Source organism: Papio anubis, chromosome 7 (assembly GCF_008728515.1).
Source record: "Papio anubis isolate 15944 chromosome 7, Panubis1.0, whole genome shotgun sequence".
Classification (NCBI taxonomy): Eukaryota; Metazoa; Chordata; class Mammalia; order Primates; family Cercopithecidae; genus Papio; species Papio anubis.
The window spans coordinates 153340745-153357513 of NC_044982.1; the positions used below are offsets into that span (position 1 = coordinate 153340745).

General features: G+C 39.5%; 1 protein-coding gene across 15 annotated transcripts in view; it reads right to left on the reverse strand.

Moving 5' to 3' along the window:
* Window positions 1-16769, reverse strand: part of RYR3 (ryanodine receptor 3) — a 569735-nt gene that overhangs the window by 261774 nt on the left and 291192 nt on the right. For all 15 annotated transcript variants that reach the window (XR_002523591.2, XM_021941701.2, XM_021941703.2 and 12 more), the window contains 2 exons: window positions 3397-3530; window positions 1587-1828 (listed from right to left, as the gene is read on the reverse strand). Coding sequence is in view for 14 of the 15 variants with exons in the window: in XM_021941701.2 (XP_021797393.2) it covers window positions 1587-1828; window positions 3397-3530 (376 nt within the window). In the remaining variant the exon portion in view is untranslated. The remainder of the gene's footprint in view (window positions 1-1586; window positions 1829-3396; window positions 3531-16769) is intronic.

Consider the following 16769-nt stretch of genomic DNA (forward strand, 5'->3'; position numbering starts at 1 on the left):
ATTTTTTCAAGTCAGTCTTGTCAATTCCTTCACAGACTTAATCCTGCCACACTCAGGAGCTGCAAAGGTGCATGAGCACAAGGATTCTTCCTCCTCAGATCATTTATTCAGAGACAGTTTCCTGAGAACCTTATGATACCTGATGATAACCTAAGCTTAAGGTCACTACTTCATAGCCACAGGCTCAGTGGCTCCATGATAACACTATGAGAACAAAGGGAAGCTCCACCTCCCATGAAGAATTAGGGAAGGTTCAGTTGGGAGGAGGAGAGCACAAGGTAAGACTTTCCTTTCACATGACCCCATCATCCTGCCATTTGGAATCCAGTTATGTCAGGACCACACTGTCCTCTGGGACACACAGAACATGAACAAAGGCTTTTTTTACATTCTCCCCCCATGGTAGTGATCCAGGATAAATAGGTATACAAATAAATATGTACAGCCTATTCCTAAAAGTTTTAAAGTGTTGAAGCTGAATGCAACATAGCTCCTAAAATAACAACAACAAAAAAATTCACATGGACCAACTGAAAATAAAGACCAATTAAAAGAAGCATATCACTGGGACCTGAGCTGACTTAATCATTGGTATCAGGCAATTAGGTTGTAACTAGAAAGCTAAGGGAAGGAGGAAAATGTGATGGGTTACGTAGTTACCAGTTACAGAAGAAAATATAGAGGTTTGTCCTGTAGAGATAAACTTTTCCTTTGTACTGGATTTGAGGAAGAATGTGTGTCATGGTTACTTATGTAATGGACACGTGGCACCATGCTTACGTAAGGAATTTCTATAAGGACACGATGTCTCCAATTGCAGTTTTGCAAAAGATACAGAAAATACATGCTTTGGACAACAGACCGGAGAGGTGGGGCTCTTCTTCCCGACGAAAGCCTGAGAGTTAATCTTGCGTTTTTCACCCAGGCGGAAGCCAAGACATTCCTCCACAGGCACGGGCCATGGACATGCTTGGGAAAAGCATCAATTATTTATCTAAAAAAAAGGAAGCCCTGAATTCGTTTAAAGAGGTTAGCACCTACTGTGTGTTGGGCACGGATCCAGATATTTTATAAATTGTATTATGAAGCAACAGGCTGTGTTGACAAGATTACGGACTTGTAGTCAGGTCTAGATCCTTCCTAGTGTGACCTTGAATAAATTACTGAACCATCTTTATGCTTCTGGTCACACGTTTGTCACGTGAGGTCAGTATTTTCTACCTTAAGGGGTCATTGTGAGGATAAAATAAGAGAAAAATGAACAAAAAGTATGTAACTCACTGCCCAGTGAATACATGCCGAGTCTCTGCTCATATAATCCTAACGATTCCGTAAAATATTGCTCCTACAGATACAATGAGCTTGAGAGAAGTGATCTGCACTAGACCGTGTAGCTGGGAACTGTCTGGGTAATGGTATAAATGAGTCTTATTTTAACCTGACACTCTTTTCCATCTAACCGTTTAATTAGTTGAGACTCTTGAGTCTCTATCATTTCAACTGAAAGTGGTAATTTCAGCTAGAATAATTTGAGCCTCCATCATTTCCAGTGAGATTATGAGCCAAAGCTTTAGCAAGGTACTCACCTGACCAAAGGTGAAGTCCATCAAAGCCATAGGAGTACAGGTCATCGCCAACACCATTGCCTCCCCATCCTTCTCCACCGCCTGGGTATGGAGCATAGCCTGAGGAAGAGGCCCAGCCCACCCGCAGATGTGTGGGCTCTGCTGTTAGGAAGGGGTCCACCTGGTCGATAATCAGCTCGAAGTACCACTTCTTGTACTGGGCTGAGCCCTCCGCGACTCCCAGGAAGATGTTTGGCCGGATACTGAAATTAAACATGGGCAAGTGGCATCTACAGACCCTTCAAAACTGAGAAAGCAAGTGGAACCAGGCCATAGGAGGCAATGGCCCATTTACACTGAGGACAAGAACAATGCTGTGTTTTTCATATTGCTCAAAAGATGGGAGGGATCTCTAAAAGCCAGGAGTCTGAGATCAGCCTGGGTAACAAAGTGAGACCCCGTCTCTACAAAAAGTAGCTGGGTATGGTGGTGCACACCTATAGTCCAAGCTACTTGTGAGGGTGAGGTTGGAGAATTGCTTGAGCCTAGGAGTTCAAGGCTGCAGTGAGCCATGATTACGCCACCGCACTCCAGCCTGGGCAACAGAGTGAGACCTTGTCTCAAAAAAAAAAAAAAAAAAAAAAAGACTAGAAAAAGCTTAGGACCCTCAACATTTGGATCAAGTTCTTAGCGTGACACATCAGGACAATATTTTCATTACAAAATATAAAGGATGTTCCTTTTAACATTCCATTCAAGGCAACCAACGTTTACTGAGTGCCAACCATGGGCAACGATGTTGAAAATGTTATACAGATTTGTACGATTACAAACCTTTGTTTCTTTAAGTTAAAAAAATTTTTACTTGAATTCCATTTTCTGGTCAATTGGTATAAGCACCCTTATTTTCAGAACAGCAGCTTTGTTACCAAAGCATTATTAATAACACTGGTCTCTTTAAACCATTAAGAAGTCATTACTAGGCAACCCCGTTAAGGAAAAGAGGTTTTAATGTATCCGGCAAAGTGGTTAAAAGCTTAAGATACTCCACTTAGAGTTTTTATGTCAGGAATCATACTCTCAGAGACGAACTGTTCTTGGGCTGGAGCTGTGCCCTATTTTGGGTAGGCAAAGAAAAACCAGGCTGGCACCATGAAGAAAGTAAGTCTGTGTGACAGCTCAGGTCTTTGGGCCACTCTGCACTTCAGAGGGAAGACTCTATTCTTGCCATTGTGGATTCGCGTGTAGGCCTAGGTAGAAAGTGGCTAGAAAACCGCAACCTGCCTAGTCCCAGCCCAGTGAGTTCACATGAGTCACGTGCAGCCACATGTATGGACTAGCAAGCTAGGGGTCCTGCAGGGGCCCCTGCTCTTCACCCTGATCCTCGCAGACAGCAGTGAGATACGTGGCCATGTGCCAGAGGATTCAAGAAGCCACAGTCTCACTTGGGACATCCATTCTATAAAAAGATTATAGAAAAAAAAAGTTGGTATATAAAAATAAATATGACTATATTATGAAGTTATAAGAGTTGCATTAATGTTGAAAAGAAAACATGGTACGCCATCTCAGGTCAAATTCTTTAGCACTCAGATGCCACATATACTTTGTCCTCAGCTACTTAAACAGAAAAGTTTGAAAAATTGTGCTAAAGGGGTTGGAGGCCCTAGTCATAGGAAGTACATGTTTGCTTGGGCTTGTCTTATGTACTTTGATCGCCATGGAAACTATGGGCAGGCAACGCTGGAGTTCAGATCAGCCCTCTTTTCCTGCTTGGAGACAAGACAGGCAGAACTATGCTTGGCATCTGGAATGACGGTGGTGGCCTTACCTGGTTACATCGTTAATCAGTCGTGTCTGCAAGAGCAGGTTTCTCCGGGGCAGCAGGTTGTCACAGATCAGATTCTGGTTGGCTCTCACTGCAACCCCATTGCAGAGACAGAGGGAGCACAGGATATCCAGAACCTGCAGCAGGACACACCCACCAAACTTTAGGACCACCAGGAGGGCACAGTGAGCAGGACCACCACAGGGCATGAAGGAAGGAGTCATAAAGGGTGGGGTCTAGGTGATGGGTGGAGAGCTAGCTCAGAGCCAAGGACGCTTTGCCTCTTACCCAGAAGGAACGAGTGATGCCTCAGAGCCTGCTGCTTCTTGGGAAAATGAGTCTGGGCTTTTTTCTAGCCCCTCTGCTCTAGTCTTATGCCCCTTCCCCCCAAACTGTGCATAACATCAGTAGCCATTGTTCTATTACAGTAAGTAAGAGGCTGTGCTCTCAAGACAGACTGTCTAAGATATTATCCCAGCCAGGCCAGGACTAAGGTGTAGTGAGGCATCTAAGGCACAAAATCTAGGCCCTGCTCACAGTCTCAGCTCTGAAAACACACAGCAGAAGGATAAAAGGCCCTCCATGGACTTTCAACTCGAGCAGCACACTCTCACCCAGCCCTGATGGTGCTTGGCGCTGAGTATCAGTGGCTACTTATTAATAAAAAGGCACGTAAGATTCCCATCTGGCCAAGGTGTTGCATGTAGCAAGCTTGGGAATGGCATTTTGTGTAGGTGGGGTGATGGTAGGGCAGACTCCTGTTCTTCGGTCTGTTGCTGTGATACCATCAAAACTCATGAAGATACCCTTTAATTCCTGGAAACTGGTATTCTAAATATTTAACTCGCTCTCCTTCTCCCATCTAGAAGGAGAACAAACTGACAAGAGCCCACGTGGCCCAGGAATCGAAGAGACCCGTCATTAAACTGCTTCTGCCCCTTGTTTTCCAGCTGCCTAGGAAGTGGGAACAGCCTCTGTTTGCCTCGTCCTGCACGCTCACCTCTCCTTGCACTGTATCCTCTTCCATTCAGACCTTTTGTTCCTATCATGGCAAAGCGAACTGTGCTGGGCCAGTCAGGCTCTGGTCCTCCCGCTCTCCTTCACAGAGAGGAATGTGCAAATAGCAGTCGATAAATAACAGCCACGATACGGCAGGTTGTACCAACAGAGAGGCAGGCAGCCTCACTTCAGTCTCTCAAAGTGGCCACTGAAGACTCAATGCTTAGTGGGGTTTGATAGCTTCAGGGTGTTTGTGGCATTTGTATCCATAATTCTCACAAACCAATTTTCTACCTGACTCCCTGAATGTCAGTTTTGTTCCAGATAAATACAAAGCACATTTACGGGACAAGCAGAAAAGAATCCCAAATGCAGTTTTGTGGGGGACTCTTACCATTAGCACTCTGTGAAAGATTTCAACTGTGGAAACCTGAAATCCAGAGGATAATTTCTCACCCTAAGAAAAGAGCCATAGATGGCCGGGAAATGAAATACTTTTCAGTCGGCCTATTACACATTTCATCTGTTTTGCCTTGGAGTGATGGCTGCGGGAGACTTGCTGTCACAGCCAGAGGGAAAGCAGGGCTTAATCCACATACGGTAAGAACAGCAAAGAGAAAAAGGCTCTGTGAAAAGCACACAGCCGAACAGAGCAGTGCCTCATCTGTAAAAAAATGATGCCACTTAAAGAATCAGAGTTGACATTGTTTCGGTTTTGCTTTAGGAACACTCCTTCAGGTAAAACTGGGGCAGGGATAAACTTCCTTTTCTTTTTTTTTTTTTTTAATTTATTTATTATTATTATGCACAGCAAGTTGTAGGTACATGTGCATAACGTGCAGGTTTGTTACATATGTATACTTGTGCCTTGTTGGTGTGCTGCGCCATCAGCACAAATCATTTACATCAGGTATAACTCCCAATGCAATCCCTCCCCCTCATGATAGGCCGGTGTGTGATGTTCCCCTTCCTGGAGTCCAGAAGTGATCTCATTGTTCAGTTCCCACCCACAGGTAGGTATCTTGATTGTTTGGTTTTCTGTTCTTGTGATAGTTTGCTAGAATGATGGATTCCAGCTGCATCCATGTCCACACCACAAAGGACTCATCCTTTTTATGGCTGCATAAGTATTCCATGGTGTATATGTACCACATTTTCTTAATCAATCTGTCACTGATGGACATTTGGGTTGATTCAAGTCTTTGCTGTGTGAATTAGTGCTGCAATAAACATACGTGTGCATGTCTTTATAGCAGCATAATTTATAATCCTTTGGGTATATACCCAGTAATGGGATGGCTGGGTCGCGGCCAAAGGATTCAACAGCCCTTCGTGCTAAAGGCAGCTCAATAATAAATTCGGTATTGATGGAACGTGCCTCAAAGAGCTAATAAGAGCTATTTGCATGACAAACCCGCAGCCAATATCATACTGAATGGGCAAAAAACTGGAAAAATTCCCTTTGAAAACTGGCACAAGACAGGGATGCCCTCTCACCACTCTATTCAGCATAATGTTGGAAGTTCTGGCTAGGGCAATCAGGCAAGAAAGAAATCAAGGGGGTATTCAGTTAGGAAAGAAAGAGGAGAATCAAATTGTCCCTGTTTGCAGATGACATGATTGTATATTATTTAGAAAACCCCATTGTCTAGGCCCAAATCTCCTTAAGCTGATAAGCAGCTTCAGCAAGAATCTCAGGATACAAAAATTAGTATTGCAAAATCACAAGCATTCTTATACACCAGCAACAGACAAACAGAGATCCAAATCATGAATGAACTTCCATTCACAATTGCTTCAAAGAGAATCAAATGCCTAGAGTCAACTTCAGGGGATGTAAGGACCTCTTCAAGGGGAACTATGACCACTGCTCAGTGAAATAAAAAGAGGACACAAACAAATGGAAGAACATACCATGCTCATGGATAGGAAGAATCAATATCGTGAAAATGGCCATACTGCCCAAGGTAATTTATAGATTCAATGCCATCCCCATCAAGCTACCAATGAGTTTCTTCACAGAATTGGAAAAAACTGCTTTAAAGTTCATATGGAACTAAACTTCCTTTTCTAAAATAGTTCAAATGGGTTTGTGAAAGGAAAATATCTTGGGCCCCCAAAATCACTAAGGAAAACTCAAGCTGGAAACTGCTTAGGATAAACCTGCCTCCCGTTCTATTCAGTCACTGCTCTGCTCACCGAGATAGATGCATCTCTCATTTGCCTCCTTTGGAAAGGCTAATCAGAAACTCAGAAGAATGTAACCATTTGTGTATCACCTATCTGTGACCGGAAGTTCCCTGTCCGCTTCCAGTCTTCCTGTTTTGACTTCAAGTTGTCCCGCCTTTCCAGACCGAACCAATGTACTTCTTATATATATTGAGTGATGTCGCACATCTCCCTAAATGTATAAAACCAAGCTGTGCCCGGACCACCCTGGGGACATGTCAGCAGGACTTCCTGAGGCTGTGTCACGAGTGTGTCCTCAACCTTGGCAAAATAAACTTTCCAAATTAACTAAGACCTGTCTCATTTTCTGGGTTCACATTTTGGTAACCACGGGGGGGATTATGAGTGGAGATGCCCCTGACCTTTGACAAATCTCCTATCGGTGCTTGGTACCAGCATGAGCTAACCTTATGGCTTAAACAAATAGGACAATTTGCTGAGGTCTGAGAGTACCCCCTCCAGAGAATCCCTGATCTCCCAGAACTTTAGGTTGAGCTCTAAAGTCTATTTTGCTATACAACTCCTTTTTTTTTTTTTTTTTTTTTTTTTAGTTTTACTTGCTTCCAACAGGAAGGCAAGTTTTCCTGCTTCCATGATGACGGAAGACAGGTAACTCCTTTATGGAGTCTGAGCTTGCTTCCAACAGGGAAGATGAGGTGTTTTTTTTTGTTTTTTTTTTTTTGTTTTTGGTCCTGCTTCTAGGCTGGCAGACAGCAGTCTACAGCCTGAGACCCATTACTAGGTAAGAAACTGATTTGGGATTCTGTCCTGCAAATTCCTTTTAAACGATTAAAGTTAGCATTTAACAACCAGCTGGTGTTAATTTCTGCTTACACTTAGAGTGCTCAGAAGTCGTACAATTTGTGTGATCATTGTTGCTTTAGCAGCATTTTTGTCCTAGTAGAAATATGGTAATGAGATTAAAAAATTTTTTAAAGGAGCTCAATGGTTAAAAGTCAGCTTAATCAAAAGGCTAACATCCAAGATGGGGGTGTGTGTGTGCATGTGTGCATGTTTGTATTTGAAAGGTCTTCATGGTTTTGGTTGTTTGTTTTTCTCTCCTAAGGCCTTGTCCTTTTTTTTTTTTGGAGCAAAAATTTGTTTTTTTTCTTCTCAGTTAACTGAATTCTGTTTTCATCTGATTTTTTTAAAATTAAAACAATTATTGCAACAGAGGCTACTCTTCAGTTTTTAAGGAAGAGTGTACTTTAATTTTATGTTTAATTTGGCTCAAAGAAAAATGACAGTGTCTCCCTCTAGCACCACCAGACTTTTTCTCTCTGTACTTTATGATGTAAATTTTGCTATTTGATTTTCACTTGAGTTGTTTCCCTTAATGTGCAAACATAAGGCTATTTAGCTGACAACTGCCTAGGGTTGTGAAACAGGTTATCAAGAATCTGAAAGTCTAAGACAGGAAAAAAAAGCGGCGGGGGGGAGTCTTTATAAATCTATAAAATGTACTTCCATTGGCATGCCTCATAAGTTTTTATATGTATTCATGTGATGTGTACAGAATGTTTTACTACTAACAATATATAAAAGAGCTCTAATTAATTGGCTCAAAAAATAAAAGCTCTTAAATTATATAATAAGAAAAGATTAAATGCTTTTTAAAGTACCTGTAACTTAAGTAAAATCTTTTTTTTTTTTTTTGAGACAGAGTCTCGCATTGCTGCACTGTCGCCCAGGCTGGCGTGCAATGGTGCAATCTTGGCTCACCACAACCGCCGCCTCCCAGGTTCAAGCTATTCTCTTGCCTCAGCCTCCTGAGTAGCTAGGATTACTGGCGCCCACCACCCAACTAATTTTTTGTATTTTTAGTACAGACAGGGTTTCACTATGTTGACCAAGCTGGTCTTGAACTCCTGACCTTGTGATCCGCCCACCTCGGCCTCCCAAAGTGCTGGGATTACAGGCGTGAGCTACTGCACCTGGCCAGTAAAATCTTTAATAAATAAGCTAGCTTTAAAATTACTGGTAAACTACTATTAGAAATGCCTTAAGAATTGCCCAGCAGACATTTTTGTTTGCATTTATTAATCAAGCAATTTCATACTTATCCCTGCCAAATACTGTAAGGTGTCAAAATGTGGCATAGGGGTTACAAAACTATAAGCCCAGCCCAAAATAGAATAATCTTTGCTTTTGTAATTTGTAATAAATAAGACATTGATAAGGATTTAATGAAAATAGCTGCATCTTGAATGTAGTAAGACTACTGTAACTTCTAATCCAGTGGCTTTAGGCAGTCTAGTCCACAGGCAATAAGAGGTTTGTTTTGGGAAAGGACTGTTATTGTCTATTTCAAAGCCAAACTATAAATTACGTTCCTCCCAATGTTAGTTCAGCCTATGCCCAGGAATGAACAAGGACAGCTGGGAGGTTAAGAGTGACATTGAGTCGCTTAGATCAAATCTCTTTTCAGTGTCTCAGTTATAAGTTTGCAATGGCAGTTTTATAACTTTAAATAATGACTATCACAGTTTTCATGAATAATCTAGGTAAACAATTAAAACAATTAGGTAAATGTAATGACATAAATATTTGCAGACAAACTTGTCATAATTTAGACTATAAAGCTATATTAAATTAAATAATAGATATTTCACTATTTGGGTATTTTCCAATAAATACACATTGTAGGAAAACATTATTGCTAAAGAAAAAAGAAGCGTGTCCTTAAAAAAAAAGTGAACAAGTTTTGTCTAATTCAAAGCTTAAAGGTTATGTATAGAACAAGGTGAAAGGAACCAGGAATAAAAAAGATGTAAAGAAAGTTATAAAAATAAAGAGATTTTATTCTATCTTTTTTGAGGTGAAAAACTTACAGAGAAATAATTTTATATAAGAAAGAATCTTGTATGGTAAATTTAGTCCTAAAATAAAATAACTGCTTTTATAAAAAGGAGGGATGTTCACAAGAAATCAGAAAGTCCAACCATGTCATGAGCAGTCAGTGTAAGTCACAATAAGAGGATTTACATATTTAAAAAAATTCACACAATCAAGTTGTCATATTAAGTTTTGGTTTGCTCAGGAAAAAATTAACTGAGATAATTTTTTTTTTTATTAATTAAGGTCATTACCTCATTACATCCACATATCTTCCTGTATGTGCTTTTAAAGTTCTTGTAACATTGAGTTACAGGGCTCTAACTCCTGGGTCTAAAAAGAACACCAAGTCCTGCTAAATCTTAAACATTGACAGCAATTAAAGGCTTATCTTCAGGCCCTGTAGAAGATGTCAATCAAAATAAATTGCATTCCTGAGACAGAGGGCAAGAAATTAAAGCTATTCAACTCTTCAAGGCCCAGGGACTGTCACCGAAGAGGTGGGTATGTAAGATTGTAAGGGCCAATTTTGAAAGATAAAATAGGTTCAGTTCCTCTATAAATTAATTATCAATGTCAAAGGTACACTGATGTAAAACCAATATATGGACCCTTATGTCAGATTAACAAGGTTTTCTTGAAGCATTGACCAACCTCTTAATAAAGATTATAAAGGTTATAAAAGGCTTACTGAAGTTGTATTTTATAATCAAGATTAAATTTTATAAATTGTTTACCAAAGTTTGAAAAGCAAATGTAATTGACTTCATGCTGTTTTTATTAGGGCTTCTTGTTTAGAAAATTCAGTCTTCTCTCTCAAAGAATGAAGGTGTTTGCTTTTTGAAATGCTTGAATTATCACTTAAATGAATGACTTTACAATGACCTGTAATCCTATTTTGTAATATCAAGTGTTTTAAACCTTTTATATTTGACAAACTTTCCAAAATCAAATTATAAATTATGCCTTTTTCTAACCTAATTAATCTTTTAAGACATTAGGTTCCCTAAAGTCCAAAAATGATGTAACTTAGCTTATTTGGTATAAAAATTATACAGGAAGCATTGTCAAATATGAAATGGTACTTGGTTTCTTTGGGCTATATTTGTATAAATGTGTTAGTGGTATGTATTCCAAAATTATGGGAAACTCTTGTAATTCTGATGTACCTTAGTGTACATTATCAGTAATAATCGTAATTGTTATGTTAAAATTGTTGCGTGCCACAGAGGTAACAAATTTCCTTGTCAATTATTTCTTTTAACTATGGCTGCCTTAAAACTTTTTGTCATCCACAAACAATTGTCTTGTTTTATCTTGTTTTAAACCCTCTCTAAAAGGTGGGTTTATAATCAGCTGTAGGACTCTAACAGGTGCACTTAAATGCAGGTTTTCTGATAACTTTGTAAATTATGACATTGGAATAAAGGAAAACTTTCAGAACTTTCATGGAGAGCTAAAATGTTCATGGCTATCAAACAGAACAGAAGTTAACTGAATTAACTGAAGCAACAAAAAACTGAAGTAATCTTTTTGACTCTTTGCTTCAAACGTTGCTGATACTTTGTTTTGTTTTAGAGAGTTAAGAAAACTTTTAAGCTATTTGTGGCTTTTAACAATTGAGTGAAGAACACTCCTGTGAACAAAATCTGGAGCATATTTGTTTCTCTCTACCTAACTTCTCCAGAATTTGGAACCTATTCGTGAGTAGTCTCAGTTTATGGCAATAGAGTTATTTGCGTAAGTGCAGTAAAAATCAGTTTTCTTTTGTAATAGGGCACAGTGAGATACATTGGTTATTTTACCAAGGCTTTGACTGGAATGGTGTGCTTTCCTTTAAGGAATCAAACTTGACTTACGGAGCCAATAAAGCCCTTGGAACAAATGGCCTCATATTTTGTGTACACAGTCCATATACAGGGTTTCTGAGGTAAGTAAAGAATGTCACTTTCTGACATGTGCAGAAGCCCTAGGTTTATCTTGGACCCTCCAGAGGAGAGGAAATTCACCCACCTCATAGGTATTTGATGGCACAAATCCATGGCTGGGCTCAGCTTTAAAAAGTCATATCTGAGATTCCTGCTATGCAGCAAAGTTCCATCAAAGCCCATTTAAAAGTCTATGTAAAAACTAATTACCCTTGCTGCACTGTATACAAATATTAGTCCAAGTATAATAAAGCAAACCAGTCCTACCATGATTTGTCTGTAGTGAAAATGGGAAACTGCAGAGAGAAAAATTATGTTTCAAGTAGACCTGTTGTTAGATTCTGGTCTGCGTGATATTTTTTTCAATTTTATTGTTTTCTACAGTTTGGGACCGAATTCTAATTTTTCCTGGTTACAAGTCTTCAAAATAATGTTTTCAAATTTTTTTCCTTCTTTTTTCCATTTTTCCTAATTTGGAGTCACTGAAAACTAAGTTGTGCTTTCTTAAAACCCTGTGTACTGAAGCCAGACAACTTAAATAAACTTCAGAAGAAAGTAACAGCAACCTGTTTACGTACATAAGCCACTTTCATACCTGCCTACTAATGTACGGACTTCGGAGTAACATGGCCTATATGGATTTTTCCAGGATTGTTCTTTTGTTTGTTGTTTTTTTCTCCCTTCCTCCCCGCTGTTTTCTCTTCACAGGATGTGGGACTTCACAACCTCCTAAAAATGAGCTTTTGGGACCTACCCATCTAGGAATAAACCCTTCTAGCTATGAGAGACCAGATGAAACCCGAGACCAGAGACTCATTCTCTTGTAAAATCCTGTCTCCAAAAGATTAAAAAAAAAGAAAAGTGGGGAAATGTGTAGGAAAATGTCTTTAGCGCCCACAATCACCAAGGAAAACTCAAGCTGGGAACTGCTTAGGGCAAACCTGCCTCCCATTCTAGTCAAAGTCACTCCTTCGCTCACTGAGATAGATGCATTATCTGATTGCCTCCTTTGGAAAGGCTAATAAGAAACTCAGAAGAATAAAACCATTTGTGTATCACCTATCTGTGACCTGGAAGCTCCTTCTTAGCTTCCAGTCTTCCTGCCTTTGCTTCAAGTTGTCCCGCCTTTCCAGACTGAACCATTGTACTTCTTACATATACTGATTGATGTCTCACGTCTCACGTCTCCCTAAATGTATAAAACCAAGCTGTGCCTGGACCACCTTCGGCACATGTCGTCAGGACTTCCTGAGGCTCTGTCACGGGCATGTCCTCAACCTTGGCAAAATAAACTTTCTAAATTAACTAAGACCTGTCTCAGATTTTCTGGGTTCACAGGTTCTTTTAAAAGAAAAGGGAGTGCAGACAGGTCCAGTTCACCATGGGGGGGGTGGGGTATGCAGGCATTGCAGCTAGAGGCCATCTGTACTTTCTGACAGACAGGGGGCATCTTGGTGACCTCTGGAATACCTGACTGCAGAGGCAGGTACTGCTGAGTATTCACCAGACTCCATTTTCTTCTCCTTCTGAACATACAAAGGCTTTATATCCCAGCCTTCACTTGCAGGGATAGGGGATCATCTGACAAAATTCTGGCCAATAGGAAGTGGGTGGGCCCCAGGAGTGGGCCCCACCAACCTTACCTTCCTTCCACTGGATACAGATATCCAACAAGGGATTCCAAAGCCCAAAGATCTCCTTATTTCAAGTGTGATCCCCAGAACAGCAGCACTGGTACCATCTAGATCATCAGCCATAGTGCTACCATTCTAGAAATACGGATGCTTAGCCCTAGCCCCACTCCCAAATTACTGAATCAGAGCCTTCATGTTAACATGATCCCCAGGAAACTTGTAAACACCTTATTGTCTGTGAGGCTCTGCCCTTAGGGGATGGTGAAGCCAATAACCACACTCACTGGAGCCCTCCCACTGGCCTTGGAGAGTCATATGAGCAAAAATAAATTTTGACTACGCTAAGCCACTGACAATATGGGGTTGTGTGTCATCAGAGTTAGGCCTCCCTAATCAATGGCCCATTTGTGGGGTTCATTTGTTTCTGGTTGTATTCATTCTCATCACTGATACCACATTTCACTCGAGAGCCTCTCATTTTGCTTTTATCTCTATTACTGTCTATCCCAAACACAAGCTTATATGGGAATTATACTTTGAAGATAAATATCTATGGAAACATTGTTTGGCTGTTGCATTTTTATCATTAGATTTCATCTGTAAAAACAGTCTTACTAAACAAATGCTAACTATATTTATTCTGAGATTTTTATATCAAGTCCTATATTTGAGAAACAAGTGCTATTCAGATCCCCCCAGGCTAAACCTTTGATTCCTGATTGATACTTTCTGAGAATCAATGATATTACTATTTTATCATATATTTTTCTCAAAGGTAGCCCCAAATCCTTGAAAAACAAAGATAATAAAAAGTCTTTATCTATGACAACTTTGAGCAGGTTTGGATTAAGGCAGCTTCAGGGGCAAGTAGAAAATGCGTATTTTATTTATATTAGCAGAATCTTACTCTGGAAAAACTACAGGGTGACTGTTAGAATTTTCATCATTCTTTTTACCAAATAACAAAATTAGTGCTACTAACATAGTGGGTTTCTTGCCACTGATAAGGCACCTGTGGGATGAGATGAGGCCTGTACATATATGTGAGCTTCCATTAGTTCAAGGTGAAACAGGAGTAGATTCTAGCTCACTCATTTGTTCCTTTTATTCATTTATTAAACCTTTAACAAACATGTATGAATGTTTGCCACGTACAACATCTTAGCTGGGTGCTATGAGGATTACAAAGACAGTCCCTACCACAAAGGAACTTACAGGTGTAAGAGAAATAGATATGTAAAAATAACTATAAAAGGAGGCAGATTAGAACAATCATTACAGCAGAGAACAAATCATAAGAGAAGAGACGAATTCCAACTGGAATCAGAAAAAGATTCATGAAGGAAGTGGCGTTTGAACTAAGTTTCAAAGAGCAGACAATAATTTATTTATTTTTATTTATTTATTAATTGATCAGAGAAGAACTTTGATGAGTCCTGGAAAAGTAGGAAGTGAGGAGCTGCTGAAGGATCCACAAGAGTGAAATCACTGAGAGGTCAAAGGGTTAAGTGCATTCAGAAAATATGGAGTGAGCACTGCAACACACTCCTGTCCTTTTCACTCCAAAGACTGTGTTCTTTCCCTATAACTTTTTGACCTCAAATCTGATCATGCTTTTGATGAGTGGCAGTTATTTCCATGAAAGGGACAAAGCTAACAACTTGAATATTTCAGCAAAGAAGTAAAGGTATAATAATTGCTACCATTATATGTAGTCTCAATTCTAAGCATATGATTGGAATTGGCAAGGTACAGAAAGAACTTTAACATCTCAAACCCATAAGATGTAAGATTATATTTAAAGGAAAAATGTCATACCCTAAAGGCTACCTTCATGAACCCATAGGAGCCCTCCAATTCCAGTCTGCCAAACACTAACTTATATGAAAATGCCTTCTAGGCAATCCCATTTACAATAGCTGCCAAAAAACAAAACCCTATGAAAATATTTAACCAAGGAGGTGAAAGATCTCTAAAAAAAACTATGAAACATTGATGAAATTGCAGATGACACAAAGAAATGGAAAAACATCCCATGCTCATGGATCAGAAGAATGAGTATCTTTGAAATGACCATACTGCCCAAAGCAATCTATAGATTCAATACAATCCCTATCAAAATACCAGTGTCAGTCACAGAATTAGAAAAAACAATCCTAAAATTCCTATGTAACCAAAAAAGAACCTGAGTAGCCCAGACAATCTTGAGCAAAAAGAACAAAGCTGGAAGCATCACATTACTTTCAGGCCTCTGAGCTCAAGCTAAGCCATCATATCCCCTGTGACCTGCACATAGATACATCCAGATGGCCTGAAGCAAGTGAAGAATCACAAAAGAAGTGAAAATTGCCGGTTCTTGCCTTAACTGATGACATTCCACCATTGGGATTTGTTCCCGCCCCACCTTAACTGAGTAAACTTGTGAAATTCCTTCTCCTGGCTCAAAACCTCCCCAACTGAGCACCTTGTGACCCAAACCCCCTTTGACTGTAATTTTCCACTACCCACCCAAATCCTATAAAATGGCCCCAACCCCATCTCCCTTTGCTGACTCTCTTTTCAGACTCAGCCCGCCTGCACCCAGATGAAATAAATAGCCTTATTGCTCACACAAAGCCTGTTTGGTGGTCTCTTCACACAGACACGCGTGACACAATTACCTGACCTCAAATTATACTACAAGGCTATAGTAAGCGAAATAGCATGGTACTGGTATAAAAATAGACACATGGATCAATGGAACAGAATAGAGAACTTAGAAACAAAGCCACAGAGCTACAGCCAACTGATCTTTGACAAAGTTGACAAGAACATACACCAGGGAAGGGACGCCCTTTTCAACAAATAGTGCTGGCAAATTTGGATTGCCATATGCAGAAGAATGAAAATGGGATCCCTCTCTTTCACTATATACAAAAATCAACTCAAGATATAATTAAAGACTTAAGTGTAAGACCTGAAACTATAAAAATTCTAGAAGTAACCTGGGGAAAATTCTTCCAGACATTGATCTAGGCAAAGAATTCATGATTAAGACCTCAGAAGCACAAGCAACAAAAACAAAAAATAGATAAATGGGACTGAATTAAATGAAAAAGCTCTGCAAAGCAAAATAAATAATCAATAGAGTGAACAGAAAACCTATAGGAGAAAATATTTGCCAACTATGCATCCAACAAAGGACTAATATCCAGAATTTACAAGGAACTCAAACAACTCAACAACAACAACAACAAAACAAATAATCCCATTAAAAAGTGGGCAAAGGACATGGACAGACATTTTTCAAATGAAGACACATGAATGGCCAAAAAGCATATGAAAAAATGCTTAGCATCACTAATTATCAGAGAAATGCAAACTAAAACCACTATGAGATGTCATCTTAACACTAGTCAGGATGGCCATTATTGAAAAAGATTAAAAAATAACAAATGTTGGTGAGGATACAGAGAAAAGGGAATGCTTATACACATTGATGGGAATGTAAATTAGTACAACCCCTATGGAAAACAGTATGAAGATTTCTCAAAGAACTAAAAATAGATCTACCATTTGATCCAGCAATCCCACTACTGAGTATCGACCCAAAGGAAAATAAATTGCTATATCAAAAAGATATCTGCATTTGTATGTTTATCACAGCCCTACTCACAATAGCAAAGACATGGAATGAACATACATATCCATCAAGGGAAGATTAGAAAATGTGGTGTATATACAAACACAATGGAATACTGTTCAGTCATAA